The sequence below is a fragment of the Lissotriton helveticus genome, chromosome 3_1, assembly GCF_964261635.1.
Source record: "Lissotriton helveticus chromosome 3_1, aLisHel1.1, whole genome shotgun sequence".
NCBI lineage: Eukaryota > Metazoa > Chordata > Amphibia > Caudata > Salamandridae > Lissotriton > Lissotriton helveticus.
The window spans coordinates 1,921,800,374-1,921,820,610 of NC_136061.1; the positions used below are offsets into that span (position 1 = coordinate 1,921,800,374).

General features: G+C 42.9%; 1 protein-coding gene across 5 annotated transcripts in view; it reads right to left on the reverse strand.

Annotated features, from left to right (window-relative positions):
* Positions 1-20,237, reverse strand: part of ZFAND6 (zinc finger AN1-type containing 6) — a 126,173-nt gene that overhangs the window by 60,322 nt on the left and 45,614 nt on the right. For all 5 annotated transcript variants that reach the window (XM_078682936.1, XM_078682939.1, XM_078682938.1 and 2 more), the window contains one exon: positions 337-445. In XM_078682936.1, coding sequence (XP_078539062.1) covers positions 337-445 — 109 coding nt within the window. The remainder of the gene's footprint in view (positions 1-336; positions 446-20,237) is intronic.

A 20,237-nucleotide genomic window follows, 5' to 3' on the forward strand; every position in this document is an offset into this window, starting at 1 on the left:
GGAGGAACTATGACCCAAGAAAGAATTCTACAGCAATACTCCGTTGCCTCTTAAGTGCCAGTTTCCGAGACGAAAAAAACATTTTTTTCCTAAAGGTTTGAGACTGATGACATTTTACTTTGTTGTTACATTTTTCAACGAAAAAAAAAAACATTTAACACGTGCTTCCATTTAGTTAAATTCAAACTTGTTGAAACAGTAGCCTTAATGCTAGGACCTCCTGTTGTCTCTCCTCCACCTTCTAGCCTACAGTTCAGGGCTCCTTTACCCCACGGATAAACCATCGGTGCTGGTCGACCTGCTGCGTAACAGAAGGACAGAGGATTACAGACTTACGTGGGTTGTGGAGGTGCAGGGGTCAGGGTTTCTGTAGGAGGCGTTTCCTGCGTATTGTCATCCGAACTTGGAACATGGGAAGATTCTGGTAAGGAAACGACAGGCGACGCTGTAAAGGCAAAAGTTATACTCATTTAACATGCAGGGTGAGTGTGTGGGTAAGTGTGTGTGGGTGGGATAGTGTGTGTGGGTGGGATAGTGTGGGTGGCATAGTGTGTGTGGGTGGCATAGTGTGTGTGTCTGTGGGTGGGAGAGTGAGTGAGTTAGTGAGTGTGTGTGTGGTGTTGGTGCTACTGTTTTGCTAACCGTGAGCTATTAAGCCAACCCCACAAGCACACAACAATGCCAGACAATCTTGAAGTCAAGAAATAACATTTGGAGCAAGTATCTTCAGGCTGTGAAAAAAATACGGAGCAAGGTCCATGCCGTGGTGAAATGCCCAAATCAGGTTTGTAATTCAGTTCTGGGCATTTGACAGGGCTGTGAACTGGACCTAAATTCCACTCTACCTGGGACAGCAGCTGCACTAACCACTATGAAGCAAGATAAAGAAACGTCAACCTCTTGGTGATTTAATGGGGTTTGATCAATGACAATTGGTTTGGAATGCATATGCTGCAGTTTGGAATAGAAACATGATTCATCTTAAGATACAACCCTTAACAACTATGACGAGGCCAGACTGCAAGCTTTCCTTTCTTGCACTCCGGGGTGTCCCCTATTATCCAACAGCTGTCTTAGAAGCTCATCCCAAACGTTCCCGTCAGCATACAAAGGTAGAGCCTGTTATGCTCTCTCTAGACTGTTACTGCAGAAGAGTAAGAACAAGGATTTGAAGATAACTAACTTCTTCTTGATTTTCTATATGCTACCTGCTTTCTTTACTGCTGCTCGATATGGAAGACTGCCCCAGACCCAAAAGCTGAATCTTTACAAAGAGATTCATCCAGCACATGGCTAATGTTATCACTCACCCAAGTGGTTTAATAGAGGCGTGCATCTCTAATAAATCACCATTGCTTACTTACATACTTGGAACACTTACTTTTGTCCATCATGGGTGCTTGAAGTGATTTGTTCTCTGCAAACAGAATCTAAAATCTCAGAAATAACCTAGAATAGGAAATACTTTTTCAAATGACTAAACTAAAATAATGATTTCTTAATTAGAGGAATACGTTCGGTACGAATAAGGGGAACCAACCCAGAGGACCAGAAGGTGATTTCTGAAAAATATACAAGGTTCTTTAGAACACAAAGAAGGAACCTTTCAGATTTTACTAATGAGGAAATTGCATGGAAAACGATTCTTAAAATGTGCCAGTTTAAGTTACTTCTCACACCCTTAGTTGTCACAATGTCTTCATAGAGATGATTCCATGAAAAACACATTTCCTGTAATAAACAAATGATGTAAAATATATACTTTATGTTCTAAAGTGCTCGAATAACTGGAGGCGTCTTGGCACCGTCCTAAAATATTACTGGTGTAGCATGTGGCCTTCAAAGAGGGGAATCTACAGGGATCCATATAGCCAGGTCTTAAACAGTTTCCTGAAGGCAAGTATGTTGGGGGCTTCCTTGATGTACCAACAGAGGGTGTTCCAGGCTTTTGGGGCTCCCAATAAAATGCTCATTCCTCCCCAGGTTGCCCACTAAAACCCGGCAGGTACAGCAAGTTTGGCTGTGGCGGAACGTAAAGTCCTGGCTGGGGTAGATCAATCCATCACAGATTTCAAGCTACTGGACGACTGCCAATCCGGGTTCAGACCCGGGCATAACACTGAAACACAAATTCTACATATTGTAGGCAACGCCCTACTCACTCTCCACCGTAATGAAATTTGTCTGCTAGTGCTGCTCGACCTCTCATCCACCTTCAATACTGTTAACCACGGCAAAATACTGGACAGGCTAGAAAACAGGATGGGTCAAATCCTTCATAGAAAACAGGACGCAAAGGTTTATGGTGAATAAAAATCTATCTCCTCCATCCCCCAATCTATTAGGAGTACCACAAGGCTCAAACTTAACCCCTGCGCTATTCAACCTCTAGGTCAAACCCCTGACAATTATTACAGCAGGCGAATATTTCCTTCCACATGTACGCGGATGTCAGTTATATATCAAAATCACTTCCCTTGAAGAGATCAAGATTGGCGAATCAAGCTCTAGAAGCCCATCCACAGGCTAATTGCCAACTACCTTAAGCTAAACTCGCAAAACACTGAATTCCTTCCAATTTCCCCTCCCAAAAACTCTTCTGTGATAAAGGATTGGACCAAGTTGATCACTGCTCTAAATTTTTCTCCGATCCTAGTGGACTCCACCAAATCGCTTGGAATCACGCTGAATAAGAACCTAAATATGCAAACATACATCAACATCCAAGCTAAAAATGCCCACTTTCACCTCAGCTATCGCAGAAAAATGAACCCATTCATCGAGAATCCGGACGTCAAATCTGCAGTTCAGGCATTAGTCATCTCGAGACTGGAATACGGATGTACAACTTTATCGGGTTATCCCAATATCTCAACAGCCCCTTTAAAAGCTTGTCTCAACGCAGCCACTAGACTCTTAAAAGGTTCAAGAATATTTGAACGCATCTTGCCACATCTGAAGGCTCTCAACTGGCAGCCTTACGAAGCGAGAATACAACTAAAGATGGCCTGCATCACACAAAGCCTTACACTACAAAACCCCTCCAATACCGTGCCCAGAAACCTACGATATCAGGAGGAAACAGACTCTCTAAGAGCTCTGACAATCTTCTCCTAAAACCTTCATGCTTCAGCAAGAAAAAACAAACAAAAAAAAAAAACATACGATAGACCATTCTCAGGAGCTGCACCAAGAATCTGGAACTCACTGTCTGTGCATCAGAATCTCTTAATCAACAATATTTAAAAAAGGGAGCTAAATCCTTTCTGATGAGCATATTTCTTCCTTAAATCCTCAGCATTCTTCACTCACCTTGGCTCGTTAATCTTCAACAGATAATCTTTCGACATGCCCCTCTCTTAGAGCGACTCTCCCCATTTCTTCGATCATAATATCCGACTTCTGAGGAAGTTTCTACTTTTGATTACATCCCTACTTACAATGTACCTATCCGCTATACTAAACTCATCTTTATGATACTTTGTGAGGACTGCCTATCTAAATACGATTTGTTTGTACTTGAACTTGTCCTAATGCACCGAACTTAGCTACCTATGTCTACTAAGCATGTTTTTATCGAATTGTACTTATCCAATTTTATATGCCAGATCTCCATCTGTTAGGACCCTACTAAACTGCCTTAAATGTGTTACTCTGTATTGGGAAGCGCTCCGATACCCTAGTATGGGCATTGTTTGCGCAATAGAAAACTCTAAAAATAAATAAAAATAAACCGTACAAAGCTCTGTTGAAAAAAAGAAAGAGGGCCCTGACAGGATAGCGTTTTGCAGGCAATGCAAACTACTTTAAAAGTCATTTTAGGTCTGATCGGGAGTCAATGCAATTGTCCTATAGCCTTTGTGGCTGAATGATATTTGGGGATTTTGTAAAGAAGCCTAGCAGCTGCATTCTGAAGGATTTGTAATCTATTTATTACCACTTACTTGGCAGAGAGAAATTAACCATTTCCGTAGTTCAATTTAGTCATATTCACGGATGTCACAAGAGTTTTTTAAGAAGACATGGAATGAAAGGTAGTGTCTTTTTAATGGTCCTCGAGGTATAACATTTGCAATGTAATAGGTCTCGCATTCATTAAGTTTGAGCTATTGGCATTGCTAAATATTGCAACACCAATTGAAACAAAAGTCTATAAATTGTAGGCCAAAAAAATGTGTATTTGTAGCAATGGTGCATGCTGCGCTTTAGATGAATATGTTTTTAAAAGTACAGTGTAAACTAATAGTTTAAATAGGAGGAAGGATTAAACGGAGAAAATATAAAATGGATAAAAAGAAGATAAACATGGCTGAATTTAATTCATTGGATTCATACAGGATGTATGGCTGTGCGACTTGGTGGTACTAATAAAAAAGTTCCCCCCTTGGATTTGTTTTAACTGCATCAATGCGGCGGCTTTTCCCGCTGTACACGGCAATTTTAAAATTACCGCGTTACATGACGAGCTCAGCTCGTCATGAGCGCACGGCAGGAAACGCTCATGACGAGCTGAGCTCGTCATCAGCCTGGAAGGGGTTAAAAGTAAAGTGTGCCATACTGCGATTGCTACATTAGTTAATTGTGGATGCGTTAACAATTGATGCGTGCACTGATGGCTGGTGGTGTGTGTGCCTGTAGATATTGTGCACTGACGGCGGGTGGCGTTTGTTCCTGGTGAAAGTGTGCACTGACGGCGGGTGGTGTTTGTGTCCGGGGTTGGTCCTGGTGTTGACACCGAGCAGAGAAGACAGATGCAAGAGTCATTTGAGTACTCCATGGGTAAAAAAAACAGCAAAGAAGTGAGCCATGAGAAGCCTGCTAATACCCCAGGAATATGCAGGCATCAAAGGGAGAAAACAAACAGCTGAAAAAATCTTGAGGTATAGAAGCAGAAGAGAAGTGACATATGAGAGATTTCAGTACCTAATGCAGAGGAATAAAAGCGCAGCGTCATACCGGTATGTACATGGCTGGGAGAGAATCACAGGCCATATAAAACAAGCATTGGCCGCAGGCCAGGCTGCAAAGAACAAAAAAAAAAGCAAGAAAAAAAAACAAGTCAGTGGAAAATGCAACCACGGCAAACTGAGCTTGGCTGCGGGCTGGTCAGCCGAACTGATAGCCTTTGTTGTTGGAGCCCATAAGGAAGTGTTTGGTAAATGGTGAGCAATTTCGTGGCGGCTTTGATGTTCTCAGTGGCCACGCGGCTCACTGAAAACATCAAAGCGGCTGCCAAAATGCTCCCAAAGCCTGCAGGCAGACAGATGGTGCGCGCGCCCGGCGCACATGCACTGTGCCAGATTCGCCTGCAGACTTTGGGAGCATTTTTGAATGCCACTTACTATAACTCTCGCAGAACAACGCATGCGCGTTGGTTCTACGAGACCTAAAAAGAGGATGAAGTCATGGAGCTAATGTGATCAGAAAATGATAGCTTATTATCCATCAAGAACTCCAGATTGTGAGCCTTCTTTACTGGATATGGTAGAGGGCCAGGGGCCTGTGGCCAGCATGATGGGAGTCCAAAAAGAGGTGTGGCCTTCGAACAGTAATACTTCCCTCTTAGCAAAGTTAAGCTTCAGATAGTTCATATCCATCCATAGTTTGACAGCTTGCATGGAGCAACTGAACCTAAGGCCCGTGTTGTGATCGTCTTGTTGTGATCGTCTTTTGCCACTGAGACAACAATCTGTGTGTCATCTGCACATAAGGTTAGGGAGAATCTGAATCTTTTTAGGAGGACGGCAGTGGGGAGATAGTAACATTAAAAAGAGTTGGACTAAGCGCAGAGCCCTGTGGGACCCCACATGGAAGTGAGAAAGGGCTGGAGGAAAAAGGGTTCATCCTAACCGCCTACCCACGATCCTGAAGAAATGATTTCAGTAATGTCCAAGATGTGCCCACGAACCCGAGGCTGGTAAGGCAATCCAACAGCAATACACGATTAACAATATTGAAGGCTGCTGAGAGGTCAAGCAGGACCATGGCTGCTCCTTTTGCCTGGTCTACTGCCATATACATGAATGATCCATCACAACTCTCCTTTGTCTGCACGGTTTCCTAAACAAAGGTGACCTTCTTAGAATGTTTACTTTTCTTCAACAGCACATTATGGCTAAGTGAACGCCAGAGGAACAATGCACAGAGCCACTAGAGAAGGTAATGGCTGCCACGCCTCTTTACGCTTAGCGGTCTGCTCTACCATCAGTAGCCGTGTCCAATGCATACCACTTCAATAGAAATAAGTTGCTGGTAACACCAGTTTGCAAGCAAGGTGTGCATTCTGTAACACATCTTAATAGCAAGAGGAAAATGTTGAAACAGGATCTTTTATAGCGACTCAAAATGCCTAATCTTTGGTCCTGCAATTTTCTGACATGTCTCATAAGGGAGTAGTGATAGTGCAACCACAAGTCAACTTTGAGACTAGCCTGAAAAAATTAAACATGTTTAACCCCATTGCTTAGAAAAAAGACCGGTCTGGAATCTCAAAAAAAAAAAAAACACAAAGTTACATGCTTTTTCAGAATGACATTAAAAAGAATAGAAATTACTGCATCGAAAACTGTGCATCTCTAAAATTAAAAGAAAGTCCCCCAACAGTACCCAAATGTCTCATTATCACCTCGGTTATATTTATTTTGGATAACGGAGTACACCTTACACTCCACAGTACACAGTTCCCTTTATATTACAGTTTTGTGGCTAACGTCGGACATACTAATGTCAGACACGGGGTATAGTCATACTCCGTCCATACACTATCTGATCACTCTTTTGTGAAACTCGCCCTCAGCCAGCTACATCACCCTGTACCGTTCTACTATTGGCGGCTGAAAGGCACTGAATTACAAGATAATTTTTTTTTTTTACGAAATAGCGGATGCTATTTTGGAGCATTTCCCACTCAACAGAAACTCCATGTCTAGTCTAGCTACCATCTGGGAGGTCTTCAAAGCCTATATCTGCGGTATATACATCTCCAAATGTTCTTAAATCAATACTTAGATGCCCGTCACTGATAAAAACAAGACTCAAAAGCCTTGAAAAGAGCTATGCTTTAGAGAAGGAAGAGTACCACCAAGCACACCTACAGTAAACACTGCAGAAATTCAGGGAAGAAGCATAACTGAAAGGGCTAAACCTGGGCCAAGGTGGCCATGTGCGGGCATATGGTGAAGGCTATAGACCAGACAGAACGATGGCATGGATCACCAAGCACGACAGGGCTCTCCAGCATTAATTGTGTGAGAGATTGCATTACTACCCATCCTACTACTATACTGAATGAGTTCTCTAGTTTCTACCAGTACTTATAAGTTCGTACATCTCAAGCAGATTCAGTAGATAGGTCCACGTACGTTGACCAGGATGCACTTGCCTGGCTGAATGGATGGTCAACCTAGGAAATTATTGAACTCTCAAATTACCCTTAAAGATATTGAGAAGGCTATGATGAGTCTCCATAATGCCAAGGTCCCTGGTGGAGATGGTCTATGTATTGAGTTTTAGAAAGTATATATTGATATACTGGCCCCGAAACGCCTTAATGTGTATACCGCAGTCATTGACTTAAGAGTCTCCAACAATCTACATTGAAGGCGACCATTGCAATATTGCTTACACCCAATAAATTCCCCACCCAGTGTTCCTCCTATCATTGCTTAATGCAGATAAAATCTTAACTAAAATCCTCTCTCAAAGACTACCACCATTAATGCAATTTTAGGTTTTGCACAATCATTCGGGCTCCATCCCACAAAGATCCACCTCATTCAATCTTCTTACCTTAATGGATATATCATATAGAGTGGACCAATAGCTTCCCTCAGCTACTATCCATCTTAATGTTATGAAAGCCTCCGATTTGCTTAACTGGTGATTCATGAGAGAGGCACTTTGTATACTGGGTTTCGGGCGCTGCTACTTATTGTTAGAAATGGGGGTTCTGTTTAGCAATGGTTTGCACCTGTGTTCATATGAGGACCCTTCCTTCTAGTTAGGATAAGGGGGATAGACTACTGAAATAACCTCTGCTCACCCCCTTGGTAGCTTGGCACAAGCAGTCAGGCTCATCTCAGAGGCAGTGTGTGAAGCATTTGCACATAACATACAGTAATACAGTGAAAACACTGCAAAAGGACAACATCAGTTTTAAAAAATAACCAATATTTATCTGTGCAAACAAGGCCAACATTCATTAATAACAAATATGCACTGTGAAAGAATACCTTTAAAATGCAGTTCCTTGAGGCCGGTAGCTCGGTCTGGGGCTACAGCGGTGCTGAAAACATAATCCACCAGTTCTGGTAGTGTCAGCAGACTCATTACCAGTACCTTTGGTTCCAGCAGACAGTGTTGGGAGGCTCTGGTCGTGGCAACAGTCGCTGTTGCGATATGAAGCGCAGTGTGCAGTGCCCTCAAGTGGCGGTGCAGGCAACGGGCTCAGTAACGGTCGCCCAGCAGAGTCGGTGAGACCAGAGCTGCGGTGCGGAGTGAGGCAGTGCTTGTTGTCATGCTGACAGGTCACGGTGCAAGTGGCAGTGCCGGTTGATGACAGCTGGCGTCGGCCGGCACAGACTGCGGTGTGGGATATGGCGGTGCATCTTGCCCCCATACCATGGTGTAGTCACAGGTGTTGAGGTCAGCGTGCAACGATGCCAGAAAGACCAGGGCGGTGGAGTGAAGTGGGGCAGTGCGAAATGCAGTGCTGACAGGTCACAGTGAGTGGCTCGGTGGTGGTCGTCAGTGAGACCAAGGTTGCAGTGCGAAGTGCAGCAGTGCCTCCAGGACATGGAGCCCACAGCAATGTCGGTGGTGGTGCCAGCTGTTTTCCCCCTCTTTGGCAACTGAAACCCACGGTTCCAGAGGTAGTACCCAGAGGTAAGTAAAGTCTATACTGCCCCTAAGACTTCGTAAACAGGAGGCAAGCATTATTTCAAGCTCTTGGAGATAATCAGAGACCAGTGAAGAAAATTCATTCCAGTCCTTTCACTGCCCAAAGCAGAAGCAGCAACTGCAGACCAATCATGCAAATCAACAACACAGCTGGCAGTTCTTCCAGTTCTTCTTCTTGGCAGGCTCCTTGATCCAAGCGAGTTCTAAAGTTCTGGGGAAATGGGCCATTATTTATACTCCGGTTCTCTTTGTTCTCTTGGGCAGAGAGTGTCTGTGCTCAGTCCAAACCAGTTTGGTCCTCTATGGCCAAGCTTCCAGGCAGAATGTGGAGACAGCATTGTTCAAGGCAGACCAGACACATTCAGGTTCAAAGAAATCACCTGCCACTATTCTAAATGCAGCCTGGTTCATTCCGCCCAGCTCCGACTCATCCAGGAAAACCAGAACACACCTCAACCCCCTCAGTGGCTGAACAGAATGCAAATGCCCAGCCCCTGTCACTCCAAAGCAAGACAGTCAACCCACAACCCAGCAGAGTCACAAAGGATGACTAAGCAATAAAATACCTACTTTCTAAAAGTGGTATTTTCAAACATAAACATTATCTTTACTAAAAGATTAATTTTTACATTCTGAGTTCAGGCTAACTAAACTCCATTTCTCTATTTTGTCCCAACGGGAAGATATACTCGGAAGATAGTATTCCTCATCCTATCCTGTGGGATAGAGCCTTGAAACAGTGAAAAACTAAATATAAGGTATTTCACTATGACTCACATGTAATAAAAGGGAAGGTTAGGGCTTGGCAAATGGGTGCACTTGCCAAGTCGACATGACAGTAAAAACTGTACGCAGACACTGCAGTGGCAGGTCTGAGAACCCTTTGATAGACTGTACATGTGGGTGGCACAAACAGTGCTGCAGGCCCACTAGCAGCACTTTATTTACAGGCCCTAGGGACTTACCAGTAAATCAAATATGCCAATCATGGAAACACCAATCCATAATCCAAATTTACAATAGGAGCACTTGCCCTTTAACACTGAACAGCTATGAGAATGTGTGCAGAGACACTAAACCAGAAAAAACAGAGTCAAAACCAGGAGGTCAGAAAGCAAAAAGACAGGAGAAACACCCCAAAAGATGCCAGGTCTAACATATATCAACTTATTTAACACAACCCCAACTACGCAATTGTGTGTTAATAACTTATACTCAATTTTGTTTGCAATTAGCCAGGGCACAAGAAAAGGATGCCCCCTATCCCTTCTTACTTTTAAATTGGCTATAGAGCCAATGGCTTGCTTGATAAGAGTTGAATTCGCCTCGCGGACTGACTCTTGGCAGTGCACTAAAAATCTCACTATACGCAGACAATGTCATCTTGCATGTACAATGACCAGGGATCAATCTGGCACCTACTGTCTTAGACAAAAAACGATTTAAAGGATACTCCAGGTTACATACTAATTGGTCAAAGTCAGAGGTATTCCCCGATGCCTGTACAGTGCCTTCTAAGGAACGCTGTTTTAGACAGAGCCCTGAAGAGGTGAAATACCTTGAGATTTGGGTCACCCAGGATTTTGGTGACTCGATTCGCAGCAATTATGGAACCGCTTTCGACAAGACTGAGGTGAGCATCAACTGATTAATTTAACTCCCTTTATCCCTCCTTGGGATGATGTCCCTGATAAAGGTGGTGATACGCCCTATGCTCTTATATCCATTCATAAACATTCCTGTATAACTCCTGCATTACTTTTTATGGTGACAGAGTCAAACTCTCTCTTGATTGATATGGCATGGGTGCCAACCACGTATAGGATGTGAAGACATGGCCTATGCAGCGAGGTGAGCTCAGGCTGCCTGAGGTTTATTATATATTATCTGGTAGTGCAGGCTCAAACAAGCCACCAAGTTAAATAACCATTTTCGTGCCCTTAAACACAAAGCAGATTAAATTAGCTGGACGGTTCTAGAGCAACCTTTCATCCCTACCCACATCACAGACGTAGGTAAATTCTTATTCCACAAAAAGTAGAGATGGGTTTTCAAATTGAAGAGTGACAGTAATTGTCAATGATGATATACCGTGGACCTTTCTATAGTCTTAATGGGAGCTTTTGATTCCTCTTACATCCCAAGTGGTGTCACAACACTATGAATTTGTTCCAATTGTTTTGTTTCACATACAGGTAAAAAACAGTACAGAGTTCTGTAGACATAATTTGGACCACCTCTTTAGTCTAAGTATACATTTAAAAGCATATACTGAACACTATCCAGAGTTGAATAGTATACATCGTTTAGGAGTTGTACGTGTACCGCTATTATTTCGATCTGATTCAGAAAAGGGGGTGGTGATGAGCACTGATAATATGTACTTAAGACACCCCGCCCACATACTGTATGGGCTTTGTCTCTTTTTAAAATTTGAGGAAAACAAACATTTGTCTTGTTAAACTCTTGAGGCATTTAGATTAAGGTGCAAATGCGGGCAACATGATACTGTATATATAGTGGTTCATCAGGCCTTTTTATATAAAAACGTGTGGAACGTAATGCGGTGTCACCTCATGAAACTTTATTTACCTCAATGATACCGACAGACTATGACACCACGCAGTACTGTTTATTGCCAGAATCCACAATTCCCGTGAGCCTGGGGGTCAATGAGTAGTTCTGCACACGTAACATCAAGACGGGCCGCAAAGACAAGCTAATTACGAACACCGGTGAAGAGCGGCTACCAGAGAGCACGTATAAATGATCACTATCGCCTGCCACCAGTTACCTCCGGTCGCAGCTTTCGAAAGTCCGTGGTACCGAGGGACAGGTGAGAGATCATGACTGCTCCTCATTGTTTATAAAGATTTTGTAATATAGGTCAAGCGTTAAACGGTTTTAAACATCGGCTCTTCAAAATAGTCATCATAAACAAGAGAGATAGACCAATATGCTGCTTAACCTGACTGCAACATTTTGTACTAAATAGAAAGCTTGTGTCCTATATGGCTGTTCACGAAACTAACCAGTGTTGATGTGTTATGCATGAAACTGCTAAATTGTACGTCTAGGCATTGAACAGTTGCAGTCTAGTTTAGGCATCTAACTAGCTACACTGTTTTCGCCTGATCTTGCCTGATCCCTTGACAGTTTGTAACAAACTCCTTACATCGCCATGATCAGTGCGAGATAACGTATTACATCTATTTGTGATAGAAGTAGTATAGATTCTACCAAGGTGTCACTAGCTTGTCTTCGAGGTTAACTGACGGCGTCAACCATACATTGAGGTATCGGTCATACAAGAGGTAGCTGTTGTGCTTTTGGTTGGAGTAAATTTATATCTATAAACACTTTTATTTCCTCTTTTCATTGTCCTTCACTGTTCTTGGTTTTTTAACACACGTGTAATCAACTAGTAACAGCAGCTTTACTTGGACACATACCAAATGTGCTATCAAGAGTTCCTCTACGTGTGTTGAATTATGAGCAGTAGTAGCACTCTAAATGCTGGATTCTAATTTTATACACATACTCTGTCATACCGGTCAGCAAGTACCTATGCGTTCTCAATTTAGCCCCCCCTTTTTGGGATCGCATTGTGAACCAATTGATATAAACAACTTTTTAGGTTGCAGGAAAATCAAACTCTAGATTGTTCCTTTAGACTGACTTGTGGCAACTTTTCTTTTTAGAGCGGTGCCTCCCGCCCTGAGCTGTTGCCAGGTGAGGCGTCTTACTCGTAATCAACGGGTAAGCTTACTTTATACTTCAAATTATAGAGTATACTGTAAGGCAGTGTTTCCCAAACTGGGGTCCTCGGACCCCCAGGGGTCCGTGACACATTCCCAGGGGGTCCGTAGGAAACAGTTGTAAAAGCACAGAAAAGTTTCTTGTATAATTAGCAGCTTTCCAGCAACAATAAAAGTGTCAAGATAATGGCAGTGATTAATGTACCTGCTGGAGAGTGAGGAGAGTTTTGTTCAGTGGCAGCTTTGACTTAACTAATGTAGCACAGAGGGTTAATGTGCCTACTGCAAAGAACCTGTAACATGCATTTTAAAAAGTATTTTATGTGCATATGTTCGTTGTTACTGCTTTTGTCACAGAGATTCTTTTGTTACTGTGTACTTCATAAGTGACAATCGTAATGTAGCAGAGGGACCTATAAACTGTCATCAAAGAGCTGCTTGCAAACTGCATGGTACCAGTTAGTAACTTATGTTTTTTCCCAGTTATTCATTATCCTGATGCTGCTAAAAAGATTTATTTGGGTGAAAATACATTTTTAATGTTAAAGTCAGTGCTAGCCACTGTGTTATGTTCTGAATCTTGAGTTTGTGCTTTTCCAGACCAAGCACTCTTTAAACATTTTATATACACACTGATTTACATGTATGATTCAATGTCTCTATATGTGTGTGATGTAAAGTGCTCTGACATCCTACAATGGTATGAGAGATGCTATAAAATAAAATGAAATACATGTGACAGAGGGGCTATTACTTCAATATAAAATACTAAGGGCCAGATGTACGATCCGTTTTTATATGCGCAAACGGGTTTGCGAACACGTTTGTGCATGCAAAAACCTATTGGGCCATGTACATTGCCTATTTCGGAAGTCGCAATTTGTTTGCGACTCGCTAAATAGGTTTTGCAACTTGCTGTTTGGAAGGGGCATTCCCTTCCAAATAGCGAGTCTCAAAACCATGTACAAATGTTTTGCGGTAATAAAACACTTGCAATTACCACCTACTTCAAGTAGATAGTAATGCTCTATTACTTACCGGTAATCTTCATTACTCCGTGTCCCGTTGTCCTCGTCCCATTCATTACAAAGTGGTGTATGAATGGGACGAGGACATAAGGGACATGGGGGTAATGCTCTATTACTTACCAGTAATCTTCATTACTCCGGGTCCCGTTGTCCTCGTACCATTCATACACCACTTTGTAATGAATGGGACGAGGACATAAGGGACCTGGGGGTAATGCATTCGCAAATGAGAAGGGGTCCCCAGGGGACCCCTTTCCCTTTGCAAATGCATGCAAAATAATTTTTTAAGGGCAGGCAGTGGCCCCGGGACCTCTGCCTGCCCGTAGAAAATGAAACAAAAACGTTTCATTTTCTTTTTTTTAAATGCATGGTAAATGGGCTGCATTTTTTTTAAAACTGCTTTATTTAAAAGAAGTCCCAGACATGGTGGCCTGCAGAGCCCAGCAGGCCACTATACCTGGGAGGGCTGGCATTCCCAATGGGCTCGCAATTGGGAATCCCAAACAGTGTTAAACACACTGTTGTATATTTCATTTAGCGACTCGCAATTTGCCACTCGCAATGTGTTGCCAATCGCGAGGCGCTAAATGAAATGGTCGTACATCTGGCCCCAAAATCATTATTACTTTGAGTATTTGTCTTGTGTGCACACGTGTGTATTTTTTTTTTTATTACAGTTTTAATATTTGAAATTGAACTCATACAAATTGCTTGGGGGTCCCTGGCTTCCAGTGGTGACTCAATGGGGGTCCTCAGGAGTCAAAAGTTTGGGATCCATTGCTGTAAGGTACATCAAACGATGAGTACATATGACTCACATGATTGTAAGGCCATTAAGCACCAGAATTTAATCTGTCATTTTTGTCTTCCACAGGTATCACCAGTATATCGTAAACCACCAAAAGTGAGACTACTGGCCATGTAGGCAGTATTTGCTCCAATTACACTTCTACTGCAGATACCCCCGTCAAAGGTTAAGGAGGACCGAAATGCATTGGGTAAAATGTAACATTTTGGAGGAATCAAGTTTCAGTATTTGCCAGTGAATAGACCCGGATGGGCAATTCTAGAGCTATTACGATGCATGAAATTAAGAAACTTTGCACCTCTGACGTGATAGATCAAAACTGAGAAACTTTGGAATAAATGTATGGACTTGTTCAAGAATACAGAGTACGTGTTTAATTCTGTTCACAAATGTTAATAAGGCTGTGCAACTCCTTTGTGACATGCAAAGGGCGCCCCCAACTGATTCATTGAATTTCAAGTATGCGCAATTGGGACGGAGCACATTGGAAGTGCTGCACGCTTACCTTGAAGAAAGGAGAATATTCAAAAGGAAAGGGTGTGCTTCAGGTTCTTTACAAATGACATTAAACGATGAGTACATATGACTCACGTGATTGAAAGGCCATTAAGCACAAGCATTTGATCTCGCTGTCATTTTTGTCTTCCACAGACATCACCAGTATATATCGTAAACCACCAAAAGTGAGACTACTGGCCCTGTAGGTTGTATTTGCTCCAATTACACTTCTAAGTCTTTCACTTTTTCACATTGTTACGCAGTAGCATTGAACTTCTAGGTCCTGAGGAAGGCCACGATACCACTGTGGTAATACTGTCCGAAACATGCAGACCTGTTTACTGGACAGATGCAGTTAATATTTCTAAACTGCACATGCACTGTTTTTAACCCAGACACCAAGAGTTAACTAATAAAGCTCTTTTTTCTCTTGGTAGTCAGTTTTATAACACCCATCACTCCTTTTTGCACTGCGCCCATCTCTCGAATACTTCAGCGCTTTACATCTGTTGGATTTTAGAAGAACCTATACATGATTAGTATCTAAAAACATCCCTGAGCTCCTCCTTCGCAGTGAGGGGGTTGTAGCTCTTGACAACACTAGGTGTTGCGGCCAAGAGGAGAAATCCCCCTCCTTATTAAAGGATTCCCCCCATGTTTGATTGAGAGCCTGTGTTTGTGCTTTATGTTTCTAGTACTGTTCTAAGCCTATCAGACCCGTGGATAACTAGGTGTTTTGCAATAGTTCGGTTGGGGAATTTTTCCGCGCCGGTCTTAAAAATTTCCCCCAGTCCCTCCACCCTCGGTTTTGTATTCTTAGTGCAGGCTCACTACTTGAAATATGAGGAACTAACTACACACCCATGCACGTAATGAACAAGCACTCACTGCTAGGTCGTATATGTGCACTACCTCAAGTGGCACGGCAAGATGTAGATGTCAGTAGCGTAACAAAACTTGAGGGGTCTCCTCTGCAAGGTACGTGGATGGGCACTCTCCCGACTCAACCAGAAGCTCTCTGGCCGAATTGCTGTGCAGAGGGAGGCCCCTGAAGCTTGGGCCCCCAGACCGCGGGGGCCTGTGTTACGCCCCTGGTAGATGTGCTTGCTTTGACGAGCCAGGCGTGGTGAGAGATAACTTAAAGACTCCATCATGATTTCCTTACTATTTGATAATCCCTTATTGACTCCTACAAGCGAAAAGGCGGTTAGTAAAAAGGCTACTTCGGCAGGTAGATAATCACACCATTGGTGACCTGTTCGAAAACAATGCGTTTACATCATTTAGTATCTTCCATGTTCACTTCGACACAAACTCCCACTGGTATCCTACTGCGATCTCAGGCTCCAATCAGCAGCAAGGGCTAGCCTCTCCAGGTATCCTGAACCATTGCCTGACAACCAGTTCCTTACGACATACATGCGTAGGGCCAAAGCAGGCTGCTCAATCTCGTATATCTACTTTGCATTCCTAGTGGATGTGCTGGATAAGCAACCAAAAGCTAGTCTTAAACGGGAGACTCCTATGGGGCATCCATTATCGGATTAAGTATGGGAAGAATGCTGTGCACAAGTTAAAAACAGACCACTCTCCTACAATCAAACTCATATAATTTAAATATTTACCCCAATATTACTACACTCCCGAATGAATAACCAAATTTAAAGGGGGCACTGAAACTAAATGTGTTTGATGCAACCTTCCTAATGCAAATTTTCTACAGATGGCTTGGAGCTGCCCTGAACTCGCCTCAAAGTGGCAGAATGTTTTCTTGGTGATCTCAGAGATAGTGGAGACACTAGTTGACCTCTCCCAAGTCGGCTCTACTGCGAGAAACCTCAAATTCTCCCCCCTCATACCACTGCCATGTCTCCATTCTACTTGTCCTAGCCAAGAAGTGTATGTGTATGTAAGTGAGATGGATGCAGAGGACAGTGCTGTCTCTGAGGGGATGGTTACAAGATGCTGCTTACAGTCAGGACTTGTCCGAAACATATACTGAGAGGGTCCATTCCACGGCTTGACCCAAGAATATATGGACATTATTCCATCTCTATTTGCAGCATAACACTGGGTCATCGTCATCCTCCCAGCACACCCCTAAACAGAGTGTACTGCCCTTTTTTAATGGAGACCCATTGCTGCAGTGAAATGATCCACAATGTGTGCTATGTTTTCCACTGCTCTGTGTTGTCCTACTATTGGTAATCACTCTGGGTACTAAATTGCGAGTTCTCATGTATGTGAAATAAACAAAGTTTATTAAAAGAAAAAAAGATCTCAATTTCGCAGTGAACTAGGCATTTTTACCTTCACCTTTAAATTTGGAAAAAAATCCACCTTAGGCCCCCCTCCTGAGCCCTGCCCAACCTCCCCGGGTAGTGCAGCGGCCAGAGTGCCCGACTCCGGACCATGGGGTTCAAGGTTCGATCCCCGGCACTGGCGGCAGGTAGCCCAGCACCATGTGACTGGGCAACGGCTCGCTTAATCTTCCCGATGCCCACCAGCGCAGGGACACCTTTCCGATGGTAGCTGTGCGCTTTACAAATGCTGGTATTTTCCACACCACAACCCTAATTAGAGCAACAAAACCTGGACTCCATAGACGTTTCAAAACTTTGGTCTGGTATTCAAACGTGTTGATCCAAGTAAACATGTGACTAAGAAAGCTGTAGCCAATTAACTGCAAACAATTTCATCGTCACACTTAAGTTTCAGACCCAAAGTCGTCAAACAAGTTGTGATTATACACAATCTGTATGATAATTCAAGTTTCAATTGTGATGCTTCACTTATGCCAGCCTTTGCACAGTTTTAAAAAAAATACATTTGAATGGTTTTGTATACATAAACCTACCATATTTTAGAAACAGGTGATTGACACCCTTTGCCAGAGGTGCCCATTTTCCAGATTCAACCGTACTTGTGTACCTAATGGTCAGCCTTGGTCAGTCTCATGGTCAACTTTAGATATCCCAAATTGTCAGCAGTTGTATAGAGAATGCATATTATCCTGCAGCAAGACCTTCACACTCTTCTACCACAGGGTCCTCCCATGCATTCAGTCAATCAGTCGCCATTTGACACAGATTTTCAAAGTTGTGTAAACACCATCTGTCAATATACATATTTCTCCGACCATCATGCACCAGTTCATATTTCCCTTCCAGCTTTGTATACCTGGGACTGCTAGTCCTCCCTAACTTTTAGCCACATACCTACTAACCATTAGCCCACATCTCAAACTATTTTTTCGTATTTGGAGGGAGTCACCTCACTCTACATGCCCAGCAATACTAATCTGGGGGACCATTTAAGGGAACCTTTCCAGAAACTCACCAAACACTGCATTAAATCCTTCCTGTATCTCGCTACAAGGGGGTAGTGCCATATGATATGGTAAAAGGAGCCTGTTTGCCTGCATTCTCTCAGGCACAATGCATCTGAAGCCTTTTCGTATTTCTGCATTTGTGTCCTAGTGTAATATACTCACTACAGGATTTTTAACTGTACCTTTCTAACCCCAAAGGGTACAGCCTTAAGACTGGGATAACTGCATACTTCTTCTTGGTCTCATCAATGCAACCCAGATCCCTTTCGCCATTTGTGCTGCAGCTTAACCAACCTGCTGGGTGAATTATTAATATGTATATGGTATACTTGTGATACAGTCGCCTTGTGCAGCTGGGTAGATAACGCCCAGTATTGTAGCAATCAGCTGTCCTGTATGTCCGTTAGGTCTCTGGAGCATTAGGCTAGTGTGTGCGTTTAGTTGCATATATTTACTTTGTTTGCAGTTCGGTCACATCATTATCTAGTTTGACTTTCGGTCATGTTTTGTGACCCTTGGCCCCAATATATCATGAATCTTCAAGATCCCATTAAGTACTTTCTTTTTTTTTTTTAAACCGGATCAGTCTTCGACATCCTTAAGGACATCAGCTTCCAACGATGTTTCAAGGATCAATGTCTCTTTGCATCCCATCAAATCAAGGGCCACCCTCCATGCTTTAAGGATTGCTAACGTGGTGGCCTGGTAATGTCTGACAGATCCATGTGTCGTTTAGTCTGGCAACATAGCCTCCTCTACTCATAGTATTTAGGACTATTCATATGGATGGTTCCTGTTGTGCTACAAATGCGCAGGCTTTTATCACTACTAATTGGGAGGCCCAGTGGTACTTCCTGATGTCACTGCAATTCCTCTGTCATACCAGCCTGTGGAGAGTTGCTAGTGATATTCAGGGTACCCCACCATCCAACAGTAGTGTGAGCAACACCTAATCAACTTGCATAAGGAAGGTCTCTGAAACCCAGGAAGGTGCATTATGCAAGGCATGTTGCACCTTAGGCAGAGAATTCATTTGAAAGCTTTACACATCAATGAGAGTGGTAGTTTCTGCCAATGGACTATCTCATTTTAAACTCGCCATTATAGAGTTCAGTGATTTTAATAAATATTTATTTATAACAGCTAACATGTAGCCAAAATATTTGAACCCTTGAAAGGATACCTGCCACAGGAAGCATACTAATACATTCCTGTCAATGGGATTTTGAAACTGGAGTATTGACCAAACTACTGAGGATATGCGGGAGCCTCTAATTTGAGTCTGCCAGATATAGAAGTAGGCCGTTGGCCTACAAGGATATGCAATCCTCGCAATCTTCTTTTTTCAGCCTTTGCATAGGTGATCACAGGTAGATTCCCACATCGTGTATGGACCACAGCAGTAGGGAGAGATTTCTTTCTTTTTTCCTATCCAGCAGATCACAGCTCATGAAGTCAGAGCCCTCCAGAAATGCAGCCTTATCCCTGGACATGGTACACCAGACTCTTATTATTCACTAGCAATTGCCTACAGTACAAGTTGCCATTAAGTAGTATGACAATACATTACATTTGGGCTGTAAGGGGAATCATTTACCAAACATTCATTCTTGAGGAGTCGAGTGGTCAAACAGGATGCGTAGGTCAGGTTTATTTATTGAGTTTTAAAGTTGAGTTCAGAAGAAACAGTTACTTACTTGCAGTTCCAATTTGCTTAGTTTTGATGTTCACTGAAGTCAGAAATATTAGAAAATTCCCTGCAGTGTGCAGGGACTCTGGAATAATTTGCTGCTGCCACACAGTAAGAGTGACAAACCCAGCATGCTCATATGCGGAGGAGCACCTGCTAAATCTCATCTAGGCAAGGCTTACCAAAAAACCCGAAGTGTTTAAAAAGAAAACAAAAGTTTCATATT